The sequence below is a fragment of the Pelodiscus sinensis genome, chromosome 6 (genome assembly GCF_049634645.1).
Source record: "Pelodiscus sinensis isolate JC-2024 chromosome 6, ASM4963464v1, whole genome shotgun sequence".
NCBI classification, from domain to species: Eukaryota; Metazoa; Chordata; order Testudines; family Trionychidae; genus Pelodiscus; species Pelodiscus sinensis.
The window spans coordinates 29565815-29587021 of NC_134716.1; the positions used below are offsets into that span (position 1 = coordinate 29565815).

At 41.7% G+C, this 21207-nt stretch overlaps 1 protein-coding gene across 3 annotated transcripts in view; it reads left to right on the forward strand.

Annotated features, from left to right (window-relative positions):
- GLIS3 (GLIS family zinc finger 3) overlaps positions 1-21207 on the forward strand; it is a 300109-nt gene that overhangs the window by 249607 nt on the left and 29295 nt on the right. For all 3 annotated transcript variants that reach the window (XM_075931641.1, XM_006115134.4, XM_025180729.2), the window contains one exon: positions 11405-11586. In XM_075931641.1, coding sequence (XP_075787756.1) covers positions 11405-11586 — 182 coding nt within the window. The remainder of the gene's footprint in view (positions 1-11404; positions 11587-21207) is intronic.

Here is a 21207-nt window from a genome sequence, read left to right on the forward strand (position 1 = left end):
CTTTTTTATGACTTTGCTATAAAACAGCAAGTAAATCCCAGCCAGACCTCCTGAAGCAAGAGTCCCCAAGAGGTTCTAATGGAAGAGTCATGGCAGCTAATGCTTACATATTACAAGGGTTGTTGTATGTGGTATGAAACAAGCTGGCTGTAAGAAAGATTCCACTTAAAGCACTTAAAAATGTTGTTTTGAAATCAGCACAGTAATATCCTCCCATGGTTGGGACAGCTGAGAGGCTTTTCTGCTACGAGGCTGTATATCTTTTCTGCTAGTGAGGAAATCTCTGCCTGTTAACAACGGCAGACTCCGGTCTGGTCTGCACTACGAGCTTAAGTCAACATATTCAATATTAGGCCAAATATGTAATGAGTATGTTTACACTGACCAGTCCCTCCTGTCGACCTATAGGGCTTTTAAAATCAACCCCTATAATCCACTTGAATGAGTGGACGAAAGCCTGTGGCAACATTCACTCCTTGAATTAGGGGCGTTGTAAACACTGTCTACTGTAATTCGAAGTTACCGGCCTCCAGCTGATGATCCAGAGTGCACCGTTGTGGATGCTTTTACAAGCACTTTGAACTCTTAATGCTCTTGCGATGGGTTTGGTCACAGAAATCTGCTTGAGACTGTAACCTGGTAGGCTGATCATATCACGAAGCCCACCTGACTACCCTCTGGGTGCCCCACCACCCTGTTCTGTTGAGCCAGAAGTTCAGGTCTCCCTCAACAAAGGCACAGATTTGAGGTAATAGCCCACAGCAGAGGAATACAGACACAGAACAGCTGAGCTCTGGGAAGGCTCAGGCACAGGGACTTGACACAGCATCCAACTACATAGCCCCAATGGGATCACAACCCCAGGTGCATCTGCTTTACACTGCATAAAAATTTTACACAGAGAAATCCCATAAAGTTTCCCCCCTTTATCAATGAAAGAAAGCTATGCACAGCTTTTGCTCCCCCTCCCAGTAACAATTATCCACACTGGGTTTAATAGTAAACAACAGTGATTTATTAAGTATAAAAATAGGATTTAAGTGGTTGCAAATGATAACAGACAGCTAGTAAGTTGCTAAGCTAAAATAAAACAAAGCATGCCAGCTATAAGCCTAATATGCTAAGAACGGTTGTTACAAATCATAATTTCTCACCCCCGTTCTTATTTCAGGTGAAATCTTTTTCAGGACTGAACTGTTCTTTTTTCTGACTTGGGTCCAGCATCTTACGTTAACCTGTGTTAGAGTTCTTTTGTTTCCAGGTCTTTTTATGTACCCTGTTGGAGTTGGGAATATTCTGTGAAGTCAGATGAAGACTATCTTTGTTTGCTTCCCATTACTTACAGAGAATTTTCCCCACCCATATGGAAGACTACAAAATTCAAAATGGATTCCAGCAACAGGTGGCAGGTTCACATCTTTTGTAGGACCAACCACAATCCAGGCTTACAGGAAAAACAAGATTATTCACAAATCATTGCCTTCAGCACTAGGCTATTAAGTTCCTTGAGTACTGTTAATGGCCTTCATTAGCATATCTAGACATATGAATGGGCTTAATTATGTAAGCAACTAGTCGCTTCCCCTCTCCCCCCGCTTGCTGTCTCTATCAAAAACCCAGTAGGGGCTCTTGTACATTTCAAAGCGGAAGCACCGCACGGAGCTGAGCCAGTGGGGAATCCCCCGCTGACCTTGGGCTCCATGTGGCCTTTTAATCTTTGAAATGCACAAGAGCCCCTGCTTGGGCTCTTATACATTTTAAAGATGGAATGCCGCACTAGTCCTTATCAACTAATTGAGTAGTATATGGAAATTCCGTCAACTATTTGATTAGTTAATTAACCAAAATTTAACATCCCTAGTTACTCTTTATGTCTCTAGCTAGATTGAGCTCATTTTGTGCCTTCACCTTTCTAATCTTGCCCCTGCATACTTGCGTTGTTTGCTTATGTTCATCCTTTGTAATTTGACCTAGTTTCCACTTTTTATATGCCTCCTTTTTGATTTTTAGATCATGTAAGATCTCTTGGTTAAGCCAAGGTGGTCTCTTTTCATGCATTCTATCTTTCCAATGGAGTGGTATAGTTTGCTTTTGGGGCCCTTAATAATGTCCCTTTGAAAAACTGCCTCTCTTCATTTTTTTCCCTCTTAGTCTTGCTTCCCATGGGACCTTACCTACTAGCCCTCTGAGTCTACTAAAATCTGCCTTCCTGAAATCCATTGTCTCTACTTTACTGTTTTCCCTTCTACTCTTCCTTAAAATCATGAACTCTATGATTTCATGATCACTTTCACCCAAGCTGCCTTCCACTTTCCAATTTTCAGCCAGTTCCTCCCTGCTTGTTAAAATCAAATATAGAACAGCTTTCTCAACCTTCTGAAATAAAAAAATGTCTCCAGTGCAGTCCAAGAATTTACTGGATAATCTCTGCCCTGTTCTATTAGTTTCTCAACAAATGTCTGGATAGTTGAAGTTCCCCATCACCACCAAAGCCTGCAATTTAGATGATTTTGTTAGTTGTTTAAAAAAATCCCCATCCACATCTTGTGCCTGGGTAGGAGGTCTGTAGTAAACCCCTAATATGACATCACCCTTGTTTTTTACCCTTTTTAACCTAACCCAGAGACACTCAACAAGTCTGTCTCCTATGTCCATCTTCACCTCAGTCCAAGGTTATACATTTTTAATACATAAGGCAACATCTCCTCCCTTTTTTTCCTGCCTATCCTTCCTAAGCAAGCTGTAACCTTCTATACCAATATTCCAATCGTGTATTATCCCACCAGGTCTCTGTGAGTATGTTATAGTTCTGTTTATTTATTGGCACTTCAAGTTCTTCCTGTTTATTTCACATACTCCTTGCATTTATATACATGCATCTAAGATAATTATTTGATTTTGCCCCTCTTCCCCATTCTGCCTTGCCCCTTCTTTATCTCTGCTATTATAGCCCTTGCTTTCTCCCATTTCTGACCCATCTCCCAGGTCCCCATATTTTTCACTTGCCTGTGGACTTTTTGTAAAACCAGTAGGGAAACAGGTTCTGGCCCTGAAAACTGGACCTACCCTGGGTTTCAGGAGCACATGCCTGCCTCACATTTAGGGAGAGAAAACTATTCCAATGGTCGTCTTTCCCCAGTGTTATAGAAAAGATACTGCTGGGGAATTTGTCTTCTCATTCCTGGAGGTTACGAGAAAGAGATTTGTCACATGCAGCCTACTGGGCAAGCCAAGTTGGAACAGCTAGGAAAACAAATCAGCATTTCTGCAGTAGTGCAGTGATGCTGCCAGTGGAGCTGGTGACAGGCACAGAGGAAAGGAAAATACTCAGCCATATTTGGATGACAGACATTTGTGTGCTCAGTGGAAAATCTAGTTTTGATTTGCCTATCTCCTGGGGGTGAGAAGTGTTGTGTGTCAGCTTCAAAATTTTACTATTTTTGTCTTTCTATAACCTTAGGCAAAACATGAATATTTATGAAAAGAAACACATGGAGTTTCACAAAATTCTGTTTTGCAAAAAATCACATTTATCTTTTCACATGTTTTTAAACAAAGTTTGTTGGGTCACAGATCTGGTAGCCATCTGGAATTCTGGTGCATTTCATTTGGGCATAATAGACTGAGCTTATAGGACTTTTTACTAGTCCACAATGTCAAAATGTAGAGAGCTGGTGAAAGCCAGAATGTAAGGCGTCATGGGGATTTTTATTTTTATATGAGAACTTCTTTGGAACTTTGCCCAAAACTTCCTGGCTTTGGTTAGAAATACTAACATATGTAGGGAAAGTCTGCTCCTGATTGTCTACTGAGTACTACACAGAGCACTGAGGTAGACAGCAGCTTGTCCCATGCAGCTTATGGGGTTTTTTTCTAACACAGTCAAAAACTGGAGGTTCGGGAAATCTAATAAGAGCCTGATCTCATGACTGTACCAACTTCAAAGACATTTTTTATGTTCAGGAAAGCATTGGAAATAGGAGTTGCCTGACTGAATCTTCAGTCTTTATGGTTCTCCCCATTGTGGTTGCACACCCAAGCTACATCTACACTACACATTTTTGTGGCCGAAAATATGCTATTGAGGGACTCTTTAGCATAAGTTGTGACATCATTCGAATATTTTCTGCCGTTTCTTTTTGCGCAAGGGGTTTTTGTGCAATAAAAAAAGCAGTGTGGACGGGACAGGCATAAGGATCTTGTGCAAAATGGGGTTTTTGCACAAAAAAAAGTCCACACTGCATCTTTTTGCGCAAAAAAACTCTTGTGTAGACGTAGCCCCGGTGTATCAGTTATTGTGTCACTTACGCCCAGAATAACCAAACATGATTGTCTGTGCACAAGCTAGCAGTACACCTATGACATTTTATCTCTAAGTTAAGAAAAGTAGGCAGTCAAGATAAAGTGGCTTCTAAAGTAGACTTTGTCTACACTAGTTGTCACAGGTAACATGATGTGTCACATTTTTACATGGATAAACCATTGCTGAACTATTTATTCTCCAGTTTAATAGTTACAAATAGGCTTGCTTGCCTTCTAAGTACATTAGAAGCAGGAAGCCTGCTAAAAAGCCTGTGGGTCCCCTAGATGATCGAGCTATAAAAGGAGCAATCAAGGATGATAAAGCCATTGCGGAGAAACTAAATGATTTCTTTGCTTCAGTCTTCATGGCTGAGGATGTTGGGGAGATTCCTGAATCTGCACCGTCCTTTGTGGGTGATGAATCTGAGGAACTGTCCCGGATTGAAGTGTCATTAGAGGAGGTTTTGGAACAAATAGAAAAACTTAATGTTAACAAATCTCCGGGACCGGATGGCATTCATCCAAGGGTTCTAAAAGAACTTAAATGGGAAATTGCTGAGCTATTATCTGTGGTTTGTAACCTATCCTTTAAATCGGCTTCCGTACCTAATGACTGGAAGGTAGCCAACGTGACACCAATATTTAAAAAGGGCTCTAGAGGCAATCCTGGCAATTACAGACCGGTAAGTCTAATTTCAGTACCGGGCAAATTAGTTGAAACAATAGTAAAGAATAAAATTGTGAAGTATGTAGAAGAACATAATTTGTTGGACAAAAGTCAACATGGTTTCTGTAAAGGGAAATCCTGTCTTACTAATCTGTTAGAGTTCTTTGAAGGGGTTAACAAACATGCGGACAAGGGGGATCCAGTAGATATAGTATACTTGGATTTTCAGAAAGCCTTTGACAAGGTCCCTCACCAAAGGCTCTTGTGTAAATTACATGGCCATGGGATAAGAGGGAAGGTCCTTTCTTGGATTGAGAACTGGTTAAAAGACAGGAAACAAAGGGTAGAAATAAATGGTAAATTTTCAGATTGGAGAGGGGTAATTAGTGGTGTACCCCAAGGATCAGTCCTGGGACCAATCCTTTTCAACTTATTCATAAATGATCTGGAGAAAGGGGTAAGCAGTGAGGTAGTAAAGTTTGCAGATGATACCAAACTCTTTAGGATAGTCAAGACAGAAGCAGACTGTGAGGGACTCCAAGAAGATCTCACCAAACTGAGTGATTGGGCAACAAAATGGCAAATGAAATTTAATGTGGATAAGTGTAAAGTAATGCACATCGGGAAAAATAACCCCAACTATACGTACAGTATGATGGGGGCTAATTTGGCTACGACAAATTAGGAAAGAGATCTTGGAGTTATCGTGGACAGTTCTCTGAAAACTTCCACACAGAGTGCAGCGGCGGTCAAAAAGGCAAATAGGATGCTAGGAATTATTAGGAAAGGGATAGAAAATAAGACCCAGAATATCTTACTGCCCCTGTATAAAACTATGGTACGCCCACATCTTGAATACTGTGTACAGATGTGGTCTCCTCACCTTTTGGCCTTGGAAAGGGTTCAGAAAAGGGCAACTAAAATGATTAGGGGTTTGGAACGGGGCCCATATGAGGAGAGGTTAAAGCGACTGGGACTTTTCAGTTTAGAATAGAGGAGACTGAGGGGGGATATGATAGAGGTCTATAAAATCATGAGTGGTGTGGAGAGGGCTGATAAAGAAAAGTTATTTATTAGTTCCCATAATAGAAGAACTAGAGGACACCAAATGAAATTAATGGGTAGCAGGTTTAAAACTAATAAAAGAAAGTTCTTCTTCACACAGCGTGTTGTCAACCTGTGGAACTCCTTGCCAGAGGAGGCTGTGAAGGCTAGGACTATAATAGAGTTTAAAGAGAAGCTGGATAAATTCTTGGAGGTTAGGTCCATAAAAGGCTATTAGCCAGGGGATAAAATGGTGTCCTTGGCCTCTCTTTGTCAAGAGAGGGATGGCAGGAGACAAATTGCTTGATCATTGTCTTCGGTCCACCCTCTCTGGGGCACCTGGTGCTGGCCACTGTCAGTAGACAGGATACTGGGCTAGCTGGACCTTTGGTCTGACCCAGTATGGCCATTCTTATGTTCTTATGTTCATTTCAACAAATTACTTTTTGTGGCCATACAGTGAAAGTGCTCCCTAGTGGCTGGAGCACTGACTTGACTGCTGGATGACCTCAGGCAAGTCAGGTCACTATATATGCCTCAGTTTCCCCATCGGTGAAATGAGGGTAGCGATGCTTACCACCTTTGTAAAGCACTTGAGATTTACTGATGAAACATAATATATAAAAGCTAGGTATCATTTCTGTTATTGTACAGGATCTTATCTTGATTTGTCATCTCCTTTATTCCTCCAGAAGACTTCCATAATAGAGACTAAGCAGAATTTCCTATTTCAGACAAACTCTTCTTGAGGAAAGTTAGGAAAGGTGAAAGGCTGATGTTTGAGAGGTGGTTCGTATTGATTATCCTTTTTTGGCCTTGAAAATCTATTTTTATCATACAGCTTTTAATTAGTTCCTGAAAAAAAGATTTAAGAAAAATAATAGGGCGTGAACAGTGGAAGCACCAGGATCAGAAAGTAGCTAGTGTCCCTGAATAGTTAGCCAATACTCAGAGCCTTGCAGGGTTTTTTCCATTAGGAAGAAATATTGATTATGAGTCAGTCTTTGGTGCAATCCTGTTTATTTACACAGAACACACAGTTCCCTGAACACAGTAGGAACAAACAGCTGGTAGTGTTCTTGCTCACAGTTTCCAAGCCTGATTTTCTAGCCTATCCTGTGTCCCTTGGAGCATGGACCAGGGGTGCCATGTTCACCACAGCTTACGTGGCTTTTTGCCGCCTTTCTTTTGCTTTTTTTATTGCTTTCCTCTCTCTGCAACCAATCACAGACCCAGCTGCTGTGTTTGCAGTCTGCCACCAGGAAAAACTGTCAGCCAGCAGGATTTAGTATCTGGTCAGCCTTCGATAGTGGAATCCATTGTCTCCAACTATCTAGTCCAGTGTTTCTCAAAGTGTTTCCGCGGTTCCCCGAGGCTGGAAAAAGCAAACAGGAGCCAATGGGAGCTGCAAGACTCCATGGTTATGTACCCTTTAGGTAAACAAAACAGCACAGGTGCTAGCGGCTTTCCCAAAGTGGGCAAGTGGATCATTTTGAGAAACACTGACCTAGTCTATTAAGGGAACTTAACTGCTTTTTCCATTGAGCTTGAATGAAGAGTGGGTAATATGCTCATCAGTTTTAATCAAATCTGGGGCAGCCAAGTGATCACAAACATGGCCAATGTCAACCATCCACATCTTCCAGCCTAGCAATATTTTAAGTCTATTCTGGCATCCATTTGGCCTGAATCCGTTCAATTTCTGCGCACGCTTCAGTGGATACAGTTGACTCTCTTGGACTGCAAAAGTGCACAACTGTTACTTGCTTTGTTCCCTTTTCTGGTGAAAACAAAGGGAATGCCTGTGACCTTTTTTCAATTCATTCACATTCAGATGCTTGTCAGTGCATGGGCAATATGTCAGAGATTAATTGGTCTGAAACCAGTTCACTGTTATGTAGAAAGTACATGAGAGTACAGAGAAAATGGAACCAGAAGAAGAAGAAGTGGGATCCATGTAAGGGAGTTTAGCACACACAACAACTCCAAGAAGATCAGGCAGTTGAAGGTGAGGCAAGCTCAGTGAGAGATTTCGGTTTCAGGCCAATGTCGAATATTACTAGGCCAGTCATGTATTTCTGTGTCCCCAGTGAGACTGGCAGTGTGAAATCAAATAAAGGAATGCTAGCCAAAAAGAACACTAGCCAAGATAATTCTGAGGTGACAACTCTTTAAAAGTCTTCCGAATACTTATGTGAAGAAGTGGAGCACCATCAAACACTTTAAAAGGTCAAGTTTACCCCTGAATGGTAATTTTCTTTTTTGCTTTGGTACCACAGACATAACACTGACATCGGGTTCTGTGAAGAGAATCCACAGCCTGGATTAACAATGGGAGTTCTGTTCTGTGTGGAATTTCAAGAATGAAGATTTTTCTTCCCTTCATTCCTTCTGTTCTTCTCCTCCCCCCTCGAAATCACCTCCTAGATTCTGTAATACACAAACAATTTAGCAACAGTCAGTTCTGTGGCCAAGGAATCTCAAACCACTCAGCCAATCCTTTTTTTAAACATATAAAAGCTTTCCCTCCTCACCACTACCTCCAAATAATCATTTTCAGCATGCTAGGTCTTGCATGTCACTTAGCAAAGAAATACTAATACCAAACATGGTTTCTTGGTAGCTGTGGTGGTGGTTTGTTTTGTTTTGTTTTGTTTTGTATTGTTGAGGGTAAGGAGAGGGGGTTGTATTGATGCTTGCCAGCAGTTTGCTGATTTTGGACTCCTAATTTACTTTTTGTCCAGGTTTAGCCAACACTTCCCATAATATTTATTATATTTAACAATGAACCAAACTAAATAGAAGTCATCTATGCATGTCACATTGTATAAATTAATCTGGCCAGTTAAGCTTGATAAAGTTGGCATCTTGTGTCCTTTCAAATCATAAAATAATTTCAAATCTAGTCATTTGTTTACAGGATGCCTTTCCTAGCTCCTAGGAATGACATACAATGCAATGGCTCCTGGAACATGCTTGTTGTAGTTTTGAAGACCCCAGAAAGCATGGAGAAAGGCGTCTCTACAAATTTGGTTTGTTCCAGTTTTCATGGGCTGCAAGGCACGGCCACAGTTCAGGATGGGTTTCCTAGCAGTTACAAGCTGGTTCTGATTGTTTTAGAAACAAAATTAAATTTGCAGTTCCCCCAGTAACACTTTGTGATTTATTCGGGGACAAATCTGGATTGAAACACGTCCAAGTTTCTCTTTTGTGAGGCAGAAGGGAAGTATAAGTAGATACTATAGTCACCCATATGAGTAAGCCAGGAATTCATGAAGTGATTCATAAATCATTATAAAGACCACTAAAGTCTACTAAAAAGGATCCCTGTCTGGCTATACAAAGTGCTGTATTATCTTTGGGAGGTTTTTTTTAAAGATGTTAAATCAAATGTGAAATCTTTAAAACCGTGCTTTTCATTTTAAGCCCTGAAAAGGATTTTTTCTCCTCTTGTTGGCTGGCAGTTAAAGCCATTTTTCATTGATTAGTTTCTGCAACTGAAGTTTGAAAACACAGAGGATGATAACCCACGATTCTTTAAATAATAATTTAAAAAAAGATCAGTCTGTGCATTGTAGTTGATCTCTGACAGCAAACTAACCTATGTCTATGTGAGTGTGCTATCCAGAAAACTAACCCCAGTCTTTCCTCTTTTTTGGGAAACCTGTAATCCTGCAGTGGTAGCTCTCTTTTTAAAACCCTCTTATATCTTCTCTTATAAATACTTATTGTATATTCCCTCCTTTGCTAGCCTCAATTCTTACTTCAAACGTGCATACCTCATCACAACATTCCTTCACACATATAGTGTAGAAGTTACCTGCCGCAGCAAAAATATGTGACATTTTCCAGACTGAGTTACTTCGTGAGGACATCATGATTTATTCCATTACTGGTCATATTTCTAGAGTTTCTCCTGGACAGGCCCATCTTTTTAGTAATAACTTAGAGTCTGTATGTAAACATCAAAGCAATACAGAGAGAGACAAACTAAACTGTAGCTAATAAGAAATAAAAGGGCTACTCAGTGAAAGCAAATAGAACAAGCAGTAAAATATACAAAGTCCACTATGAAATTTGCCATACTATTAACAGGAGCTATGGATCAGCCAAAAATTAGTAAATGGGTTCCAAATAATGTTCAAGTCATGCAGATCTTTGACAGAAATCATAGAATCATAGAATACTAGAACTGGAAGGGACCTCGAGAGGTCATCGAGTCCAGTCCTCTGCCTTCACAGCAGGACCACGCACTGTCTAGATCTCTTCTATGTTCAATCATAAGAACTCAGGTGTCTTGGATTTAAATATGCTTGTCTATGGATGAATTTATGCAGGAGTACTCTGTGGCTTGACAAACAATGTAATCTACTCTCCCATGGCAAGTAGATTACACCCCGGAAGAGCTGGCGCAGAGTGATCTGTGCATGCGCAGAGCGCAGAACTGCGTGACTGGCGAGCTCAGTAAATGCCCAAGATTTGAGAATTCATGATCTTGATCGAGCCTCATCTCAACTTGAAATCATTTAACACTGCAAGGTCTTAATGAAAACTGATGGTGTCTGTTTTAGATTGGCTTAAGATCACTTCTTTCCAGATACTTCATATTCAAGTAGAAACATCTCCAAGAACTGTTAGAACTCAGAAACAATTCTAAACAGAAGGACTATACTGCCTCTGCCCAACATTAATTTTTTTACACTAGGGGTGGGGAACCTAAGGCCTAGGGGATGGGCCTTGCCTGGATCCCTCCCCCGAGGCTTGAAGCTCCCCTTTCCTCCAACATTGGGGAGCCCGTGCCAGGAGCTCAAGCCCCCACGTAGCTGATACACATAAAATCTACTAGCCTGGGCCCCCTGATGAGAATGTGTGCAGTCCACGAATGATTTTTCTGTGGGTAGGCACCACTCCCAACCCAAAAACGGTTCCCCACTCCTGTTTTAGACAATGCCCCACCCAGGCCCTTTAGAAGCACTGAAATTGATTACAGCTCTTCTAAAAAAAGGACTGCCATTAATCAACTGATCATCCTACTGCCTTCCCACAGTACAGTTATGCAATTTAGCAGTGGTGCTTATGCTAGGTACCCCATCTAAGTAGCTATTATGATCCTATCACTGAACTATCTGAGCCTGTCCCCTGGAAGTGAAGAGGAGTTTGCCTGATAGAAGCTTTAGACAGAGTTTTTGTTGTTATTTATCAGATGTAGCTGATCCATCTAATTGGAAAAACTGGAATATGCCTCTTATAAATGCTTAGGACTGACTCTGTTCTTTTAGAAATCTGTATCGGTGCCCATTGCTAAAACACTTTGGTGATTTAAGTAATTAAAAATATTATTTTGTTCTTATTTTGGGGGCGTTCATACTTGAATCTGCTCCTGATTTTCAGATTTGCAGCTCCTGCTCCATCTCCCCATCATATCAGCCCCAGGAGAATACCAGTTCCCCCTCCAATGATGCAGAGACGAATACCACAGACTCCTCATCTTCAGCAGACTGTGGGAACGCATCAGAAGACATACCAACCAATAACAAACCCTTCTTTTCAACCAAATGGCATCCACATCCAAGGTGAGAAAGTCATCTTGAGCTTAGAAGCTGTTTTCATGTCTCTGTTTACTCATAAAACTTCCAGAAGGAGGGGAAAGAAAGATCTTAAGAACTAGTCCTGGTGTTTTCAAATGTAAGTGTTGAAGCACCTAGTTTTCTTGGAAAATCAATGGAAAGTGGATACTTAACTGCCTTAAGCTCCTTTAAGATATTCAGCCTAGATTTTCAGCATTCATCCTAAGTGAGGGGGTATGAGTTTCTGTTTGGAATTATTTTCAGAGCTGTAAATGAAGGGTGGCTGAAAATAATTGTGTTGTTCGTGCCCGGTTTTATACCCCCAATTGTCTCCCGACTGCACACCCAAACTGTCATCAGGTTTTCAAGAAAAGAGACATTTTTTCTCTTTTGCAGTTGTGGAGTGATGAAGGCAGCCTTGCTCATTAACATACATGTCCTTTCAAGTTTGTGTTCTCATTTGCACTATGTAAACAGCTTCTAACAGCTTCTTTCTCCCTGTGTGTTCAAACATAAATCTTTGTAGCCAAGAAGAAAATTAATAGCGGCTGAAAATAATTTTTTTTTTCTGATGTGAGTCAGAATGGTAATTTTCTTAACATGTTGAAAATATGTTAACTTGGACAGCTCTATTTTCTCTAACAGTTAAACGTGCAATTTCTCATTTTTCTTGTACAAATTAGGAGTATGGTTTTTTTTGAAAAATGTCACCCTAAATGTTCTGTGGTCTGTCATTGGTAGAGCTGATCAAATGACATGGAAAAGTATTTGCAAACATTTATTCAGAACATGCATCTGATTCACCCAGATTCATGCCCTTTGTCATTCATGAGCATTCATGCAAATGGGTTTTCCTTCACCTGACTGTTAGCAAAATGGCATGCATATGCACCTGAACAAAGACTTTTGTTTGAACAAGAGTATTTGCAATCTCCAGACCATTATTCTCCAAAAGCAGAGCCTTTTCGCTTGCCAAGAAGGTGGTCAGACTCTGGATTTGACAGATATACTCTGGAATCTCTTTCACAGATTTCTCTTAGCTAAAAATACTCTGTCTCCAGGTGTGATACACTTCATCCTGGGCTTTGAAAGTTGCACAGTGGCAATTGCAGAGATGAAGTCACTGATGCAGTTGGGCCCTGGACAGCTGGTCTTTTTGAAGATCAGAAGAGAACTAAAGTATTAAACTAACAATAATGAAATATGGAAACTAGTGCTTATTCTATTTTTCCCCCACGAATGGCACCTGATTCTTGGTGATGACCCAGACAAGATGCCAAGGTTTTTTACTGATTTGATGGATGGATGCCTTCAATGACAAGGAAGGCCAACATCCAGTTTAGTTCTTTGAAGCACTTATGCTTTGTGACCAACATCACCATGATCTTATATAGGTTCACTGTGACTCAACCTTCTTTTCACTCATGAGGCAATCTCTTATAGCATAGTGACATAATTGTAAGGGTGCTGGTTGCATCTGTGGAATATGAGAACACAGGAGGATGTAAGCAGCTTATTGCTGGGTGTTCTTTATTGGCTAATAACCTTGTCCACTTATGGCTGACCAAGAACAAAACAGGGATTTAAGTAACTTTCAACTATCTGATAAGCATATGCTTATTGGATAGTGATTCGACTACTCACTCCCCCCCCCCCCACACACACATACACACTTGCTACCTCTATCAAAGAGAGGCAGCAAGTGGGGGGAGCAGTAGCCAGTGCAGTGGGGAACTGGTAAAGCCTGTACCCCCAGCACCATCTCCACAGAGGGCAGGGGAGGCAGAGGCACAGTGGGGAATGGCGCAAGCAGGCACTGCTTCAGTCACTGCTCGCATCAGTTCCCGCTGCCGGTGCTTCTGCTTTTGAAATACACAAGAGTCCTGTGGGGCTCGTGTACATTTCAAAAGCAGAAGTACTTTAGGGAGCAAGAGGTGAGCAGGGACTCAAGAAGTCCCCGCTCGCCCCGTGCTCTCTGCAGCACCCACCCCCCATCCCGCTTGCTGCCTCTGTGAGAAGCAGCAAGGGGGGGACAGGAGCCAGTGCTGGGGGCATCCAGCTTAAAAGCCAGATCGCCCCAGCACTGTCTCTTGAGTGCCATCTCCCCTCCCCCACAGCCTCTATCAGAGGTTCCTGGTGGGGAACTGGTCCCACCACGGCCTAGGGCTGTTGGCACCAAGCAACCCCTGTTCGTGGTGGCCAGGGCTGGCTGCAGGCAAGGCCTGCTCAGGCAGAAGCCCCTGTGTACTGCCAGTCCCGGCCACTGTGAACGGGAGCTGCTCTGGCACCAGCCCCTGTTTGCGGCAGACAGGGCTGCCCTCCACAAACAGGGGCCAAGCCAGGGCTGAACAATCCTGGCTCGTGCTGATCACTGCACCTCGGCATTTTAAATGTAGTAAGAGCCGTGGGGCTCTTTAAAATGCCAAGCCACAGCGTGGGTGGCTCCAGAGCCAGCACGAGCCAGGACCGCTCAGTCCTGGCTCGAGTCAGCTCCTCTGGAGCGACCCCCGGTGTGACTCTCCAGAGGTGCTTATTCACTAATCATATAGAAATTGTATCAACTATACGATTAGTCAGATAATCGCATTTTAACGTCCTTAGTACAAAATGGAGCATTAGGGAAAATGGACTAGTTGTTGCACTTGATATCTAGGTATGCTAGTGCACTGTCAAATTCATAGAGCTTAAGTTTAGAAAGAATAAATAGATTATCTAAACTGACCTCCTGTATTTGACAAGCCATTATTTTTCACCCAGTTGTCCTTATATGGGACCCAATAACTTGTATCTGACTAAAGTATGACTTGCATTTGGCTAAAGCATATCTTCTAGAGAGACACACAGTCTTGATTTGAAGATGTCAAGAGAGGGAGAGTCCAGAACTTCTTTTGGAAGAAGAAGAACTCTCCATGAACTTGGCATGTACAAATGGTTTTACTCTATTTCTCTAACTCCTCCAACCCCCAAAACTCTGGGAGCTTCCAGGGGCTAACAAGTCTGATATCACAGTCACTTATGTTAGTGGATAACAGCCTCTGAGAGGCCTTGCCTCTGGCAAATTCCCAACCCATCTTGGAATACCCTTTATTGAATGAGGGGGTGGTGTTGAATTGCTGTAGCCAGCCTAAAATCAGCTTAGCAGTCTCGTGTGGTAAAGAAATCCTCAGCTGCTGCCTTAGACCATTAAATCTTCATCACACCTTTCCAGCAGCACACAGAGAACTGAGGAGAGACCAAAGACCAAGGTCCTTACATGCATTGTTTATTAGAGATGGGCCTCAGCCAAAATCCCAGATCTAAAACACCCAGTGTATGGCAGAACTTGGGGGTTGTGGGTTTGAATCCAACTCAGGATCCGAACTGTGCAGCCTTCTTCCTTCCTTCCTTTTCTCTCTCTCATGTGCTGGACCAAACCTTTTGTTCTAGACCAGGGCTACTCAACAGTGGAAGCCCTGGGGGCCATAATGATACTCACAGCATATGCCGAGGGCCGCAACTTAAGTGCAGTTGCTTATACATGCAAACAGCTTCTTTCACACTGATGGGCATGAATACAAAGATTAAGGCAAGACTACACAACATTGCAGGCCCCATTTAAGTCCGTTTTGCTGATGATAATAAAATGCAAGATTTACCCAATTTCCACCCATATGACAGCACTTTTAATAAGCAATAACACTCCAAGAATTTATCTACTAAAATGTATGTCAACAAAAGATCATTATATTGACGACTTTTTTTTTTTTTTTTGGCTTCACAACAGTCCAGGAATTTAACTACCATAAAACATATATCAATACAAACTGCACTGTAAACCCAAGCCACACCACGGGCTGCAAACAAACAGGCTGCAGGCAGCCCACAGGCCGTGTGTTGAGTAGCCCTGATCTATACCTTCCCAAGCTTTGGGGGTTAGGACATGTTTCCAGATCTTGTTCAGAGCCACCTCTGTTGTTTTCTTTATGCTTTTGGCCTTGCTCACTAGAGTGTGTATGCTGAACATTTTAATTTTTCAGTGGGTTTTATATAGGAATCAATAGCAACTAATATTTGAGATAGTCCTGAACCTTGCACTTAAAGCACGTATCAATGAGATGTGGGTGTGATTTCATCAGCTTTATATTCAAGAGCAACTGTAAGTTATAGTAACAATGTTACAAATTTAAAGTATGTTTTTATTTCACCTACTAAGTAACTTTTTGTCACTATACGGTCTGCCTTTTAGCATGGTGTCCTGTCTGCTGGATACTCCCTCTCACTTCAGCAGGAGTAACACAAAGTTATATCACACTCTTGGAACTATAATGAAAGCTTTGTCCTGTAAGTCTGATCTCCTGGACTAAACTCTCCCTTCAGCACTTAAAAAAAAAAAGTTTCAAGAGTACACAGCTAAGTTTCCCAGTAGCAACACAAGGAATTCAATCTTCCTAAGTCATGTCATTACAGTGTATTAGAAGAATACCGCGGAGCTACTTCATCAGCCTGGGTTGTTTGGTATATATCAGGTGGCTGCGGGAAACTCGGTTAGCCTCTGCCTTCTGCAGTTCATAAGTTGCCGTTCCATGATTTAGAGGGTGGTGGCTATAGCCACTAAACTTTCAGCTCAATCTGCTACCCAACAATGGTGACATTTTTCAGTTTTAATATGTAGTCTTAAACTTGTCAGCTCAGTTTAAATGGGCTGTACTATAGAAGAAAGGACTTCATTACCAACAAGCCTTTTGAGCAAAACAAGTTGTAAACAGTTTCCCTTGCTGAAAACATGCACATCTTACACGCTCATGGAAATCACGGTATACTAACATTTAAAAAATAAATGATGTGGCCAGTCAAAAATTGACTAATCTTATATACTTTGTCAACTTCCTGTGTGGTAGTACTGCTGTTTCTTGGAAGAACATTGGCAGTGGTTAAGAGCTCATGCTTGTTTCTGGGGATATCCAACATCAGATGTTGTAACGCCACAGAGTTTTTCTTTAAAGAACATTGTTCAGGGGAGTAAATATCCCCTTTCCTTCCAGAGGAAAGATAGGCTGAAGACTTTCTCTTGTGAAGTAAACAAATGTGTAGAATCACTTGGAAGTGCCCACTTGATGTTTAGGTTATATATTGAGCTGACAACGTGTATCTGTTTTCTCTTTTATCACATCCTTTTTTAAAATCATAGTATACATCAAACCTATACACATGAAACATAAAATTTATGAAGTAGTCTGTGCCTATTGCTCCATATTTGTCATAAGAAGAAGTGGGTTGTGCCCATGAAAGCTCATGATACTATCAATATATTTTTGGTTAGTCTAGAAGGGTATGTCTAGATTACATGGCTCCGTCGATAGAGCCATGTAAACTAGTTTACCCGGCATAGGCAAAGAAGCAGGGATTTAAATAATCCCTGCTTCATTAAAATAAACATGGCCGCCATGCTGTGCCGACGATCAGCTGATCCGGCACAGCGCAGCAGTCTAGACGCGGATCTGTCAGCTGGGGAAGCCTTTGCCGACCGATCCCTTATGCCTCATGAAATGAGGTTTACAGGATTGGTTGGCAAAGGCTTCCCCAGCTGACAGATCCGCATCTAGACTGCTGTGCTGTGCCGGATCAGCTGATCGTCAGCACAGCGGCCATGTTCATTTTAATGAAGCGGGGATTATTTATATCCCTGCTTCTTTGCCTATGCTGGGTAAACTAGTTTACATGGCTCCATCGACGGAGCCATGTAATCTAGACATACCCTAAGGTGCTACAGGACCATTTTAGGGTTGTTTTTTTTAGAAATTATTTGTTTACTATTGGTAGCACCAAGAGACCACCTCTTCCCCCTCAATTAGATCAGGGCCTGAGTATGCTAAGTGCTACAAAGCTAATCTGGGCACCAGAGAACCTGCAGTGATAGGCCCTGATCCTGTGGCTACTTCTGCTCTATGAATCCCTGTACCCACATGGGACCCCCATGAAATCACTAGGTTGTTTCAGATATAGGGCATGTCTACACAGCAACTAGACACCCACAGTTAGCCCATGCCAGTCATTTTGGGCTCACAGGGCTTGGGCTGTGAGGATGTTTCATTCCTGTGTAGACTATTAAGGGTGTGTCTAGACTACAGGGTTTTGTCGACAAAAGTGGGCTTTTGTTGACAAAACTATACCTGCATCTACACTACCGCTGCGTTCTGTCGACAGCAAGTCGACAGAACGCAGCAGCTTAATCGACGGCGGTAAACCTCATTCTATGAGGAATAATGCCTTTTTTTTGACAGAGTTATGCTGAAAAAAGGCGCTATTGCATCCACACTGTGCTTTTTCAAAAGAGAGCATCTAGACTCTCTGTCAAAAAAGCGGCTTGCTTTGTCGACAGAACTGGCTGTAGTCTAGACGTTCTTTTTCAACAGAGGCTTTGTAAACAGTATCTGTCGACAAAGCCTGTCGACAAAAGCGTGTAGTCTAGACGTACCCTAAGTTACACCAGCCAGGGAAAAGTTGAAGGACTGGGCTAGTTTAAGACAAGATATAATAGACTAAAGAAACTAACAAATGAGGTGGGAGCAATGAGGGACAGGAGGTAGCCGTAATGAAATGCCATGTCTTCATAGTAAAAGGATCTTGCTGTGTTTACAATATCCAGTTAGGCAAAGTCCATTGAGGAGTTCAGCTCCATACAATGATATTTGCTGCTGCTATCCTTTTGGTTATTTCTGCAAGAACCTTGTTTCACTTTAAATCTGGACCATACTTTGTTACCTATTTGTGGTTTCAGGGGAGAAAATTGCCAAAAGTACAACAATGGGTTTGTCTACACAGTGTGGCAGTGCACAGCAGAGGGGTCTGACTTGTTTCATGCTAACATTTTGTGCATTAACTAACATGTGCAGATCCTGCTGGCAGGTACTAAACATTAGCATTACGTGCTAGTGTAATATTCTTTGAAACGGGACTAAGCTAATGCTCACTAGGAAACTTTCAGTGGAAGCTAGCATGTTCTATGTGGGCCAATTAGTGTGTGACATATTGAGGCACTTTAGAATTCACACCCCTCTGATGCATACTACTGCACCATGTACACAGGGCCAAATATGGCTTACAATGAATTATTCAGGCAGCTACCAAAGTAGCAATTATGCATTCTTTGTTTGTCTTGGGGACTACAAAAATAATTCATATTGTGAATTTAGTAAAGCAACCATCTTAAACCCTCTCTCATTCTGCAGCTAGGAGTGCTTCTGGCAATGCAGGACGTGACCCATTTCTCTTTTTTTCAATAACGTAAATATCACCAAGTTGTTATTTCGCTCTAGTTTGAGATCCTGCTTGGTCTAATGGAAATAGGAGAAATATGCAGCACAAAACACCATTTTACAGAACCCTCAGGTGGATGTTCAGGTTTCCTTTGAGAATGAGGATTGACAGGTCAGATACAAAGTGTGGAAAGTGTTCACCCAGGGCACTGGAACGAACTCACACAGTAAAACGATAAAAGACATAAACACCTCATCACCTGTGGGTGAACATGTTTCACAAAGCAATCACTGTAAATCTGACCTCATCCTCAAAGAAAACTTGTACAACCCCTTCAAAAGATAAGCCTGGGAGCTTAAATTCATAACTTTGCTAGACACTAAAAATCATGGACTGACTAGAGACACTGGATGTATGGCTTATTAACCACAGTAATAATAACCCTCTATGCTTACCTTCCATCAGTTTGCCCCTCTCCCTATGACTAGGGAACATTGTGTTAAAAGGCCATTTCACCTTGAATGGGCCCTTCTCAACTACTTATGCTAAACAATTCATTCCACCTCTTATGTAGCTGTGATACTCTCAGGACGGGTCTACACTACAAAATTACATCAGTGCAGCTGTAGTGCGTCTGGTGAAGATGGTCTAAGCCAGTGGGAGAGAGCTCTCCTATCAATGTAATGACTTCAACTCAACATAAGTCACTAGCTATGCCAGTAGAAGAAGCTCTCCCATCGACATAGTGCTGTCTACACAGGGTGAAAGGTCGGTATAACTACCTCACTCAGAGGGTGGATGTTTCGCATCCCTGAGCGATGAAGTTATAATGAAGCAAGTATATAGTTTAGAACAAGGCTGAGGGTATTTTAAATAGAAAGGCAGGGGGGAAATATTTCAATAAATAAATAAATATGTCCCACACCTAACAAGAGTTCGGTGTAGCTTGAAAGCTGGTCTCTCTCAGCTTGTGTCTAGACTACTGGGTTTTTTTAAAAAAAGTGGCCTTTTTCGAAAAAAATTCCCCTGCATCTAGACTGCTGCTGCGTTCTTTTGAAAGTAAATCAAAAGAACGCGGCAGTTTTTTCGACCATGGAAAACCTAATTTTACAAGGAATAATGCCTTTTTTCGAAAGTGCTCTTTCGAAAAAAGGCGCTATGTAATGCAAACTGTGCTTTTGCAAAAGAGAGGATCCAGACTGCCTGAGTGCTCTCTTTTGAAAAAGGGGCTTGCTTTATCGAAAGTACTTCTTATAGTTTCAATGCTTTTTTTCGAAAGAGGCTTTTTGAAAGTATCTTTCGAAAAAGCCTCTTTCGACAGAGGCTTGCAGTCTAGACGTAGCCCTAAAGAAATTGGCCCAATGAATGATATTAAACCGCCTCCACCTTGTCTCATTTGCATTGATATCATTCAGAGAATGGGATAAGAAAAGGCCTTGTGAGATTCTGCAGAGAGCTGATGAAATCTGCATTACAAAATAAGGTTTCTCACAGAGGGAACATCATGGTCCTCTGAAACTTTCAGGAAAACAGTCCTCCCTGTGCTTGAGTGCAGAAGACAGAAGAGATATCTCCATTTTCTCTAGTGCTCATTTATGTATTTTCTTTTCACAGTAAAATATGGGCTATGTCCTGGTCTCTGGAGTGTCTGAGATAGGGAGACCTGGGCATTCCATGGCTCCTTTGGGCACTGCAATCCCAGGGACCTATACTGAAATCTCAGGACCCTTTCCCCCATGCCACCCCATCACTTCTTATTATAAGGTTTGGGATTAAATCCTCGCTCCATTGAACTAAATGGAAGTTGTGTCATGGGCTAATGAGTCAGCCTAACATCCTTGAACATTTCAGGGTCAGCCCCTCAGTTTGGTACAGGATAAGTTTTGTTAGAAGAACTTTTTAAAATACACAGCTATTACTTGTATTATGTTTATAAACATTTCATTTCCTCAGGAAATAACATGATCAGACCAGAAAATAACTGCTTGCCTTTTGTCCAGAAATCATGAATCTTTGACTACAGCGCTTGAAAGAAAGGAAACACAACTGAAATAACTGTGTGTCTATACATGTGTGTTTTCAATCGTTAGGTTGAACCGCCATGCCTCGTGGTATTAATAGCACACTATTTTTTATAATTCTTATGTTTGCAGCTGGGATTTGCTTTGTCACATGGATGAGTAATTAATAGTATTGAGTACATTTGAATAGAGGTAGGTGGTGATTATTTAAAATAAAACAAAAATTCAGAAACATCTGGCCTACTGGTAATGAAGTTGATGTGTTAACAAATGAAACAAAACAGAACAAGGCTGACTTGGCCTGGACCTACCATAACCTCTGGGGCATGGTGCCACAGTATGAGTCTTTGCTGTAAACATTTGGAATGTT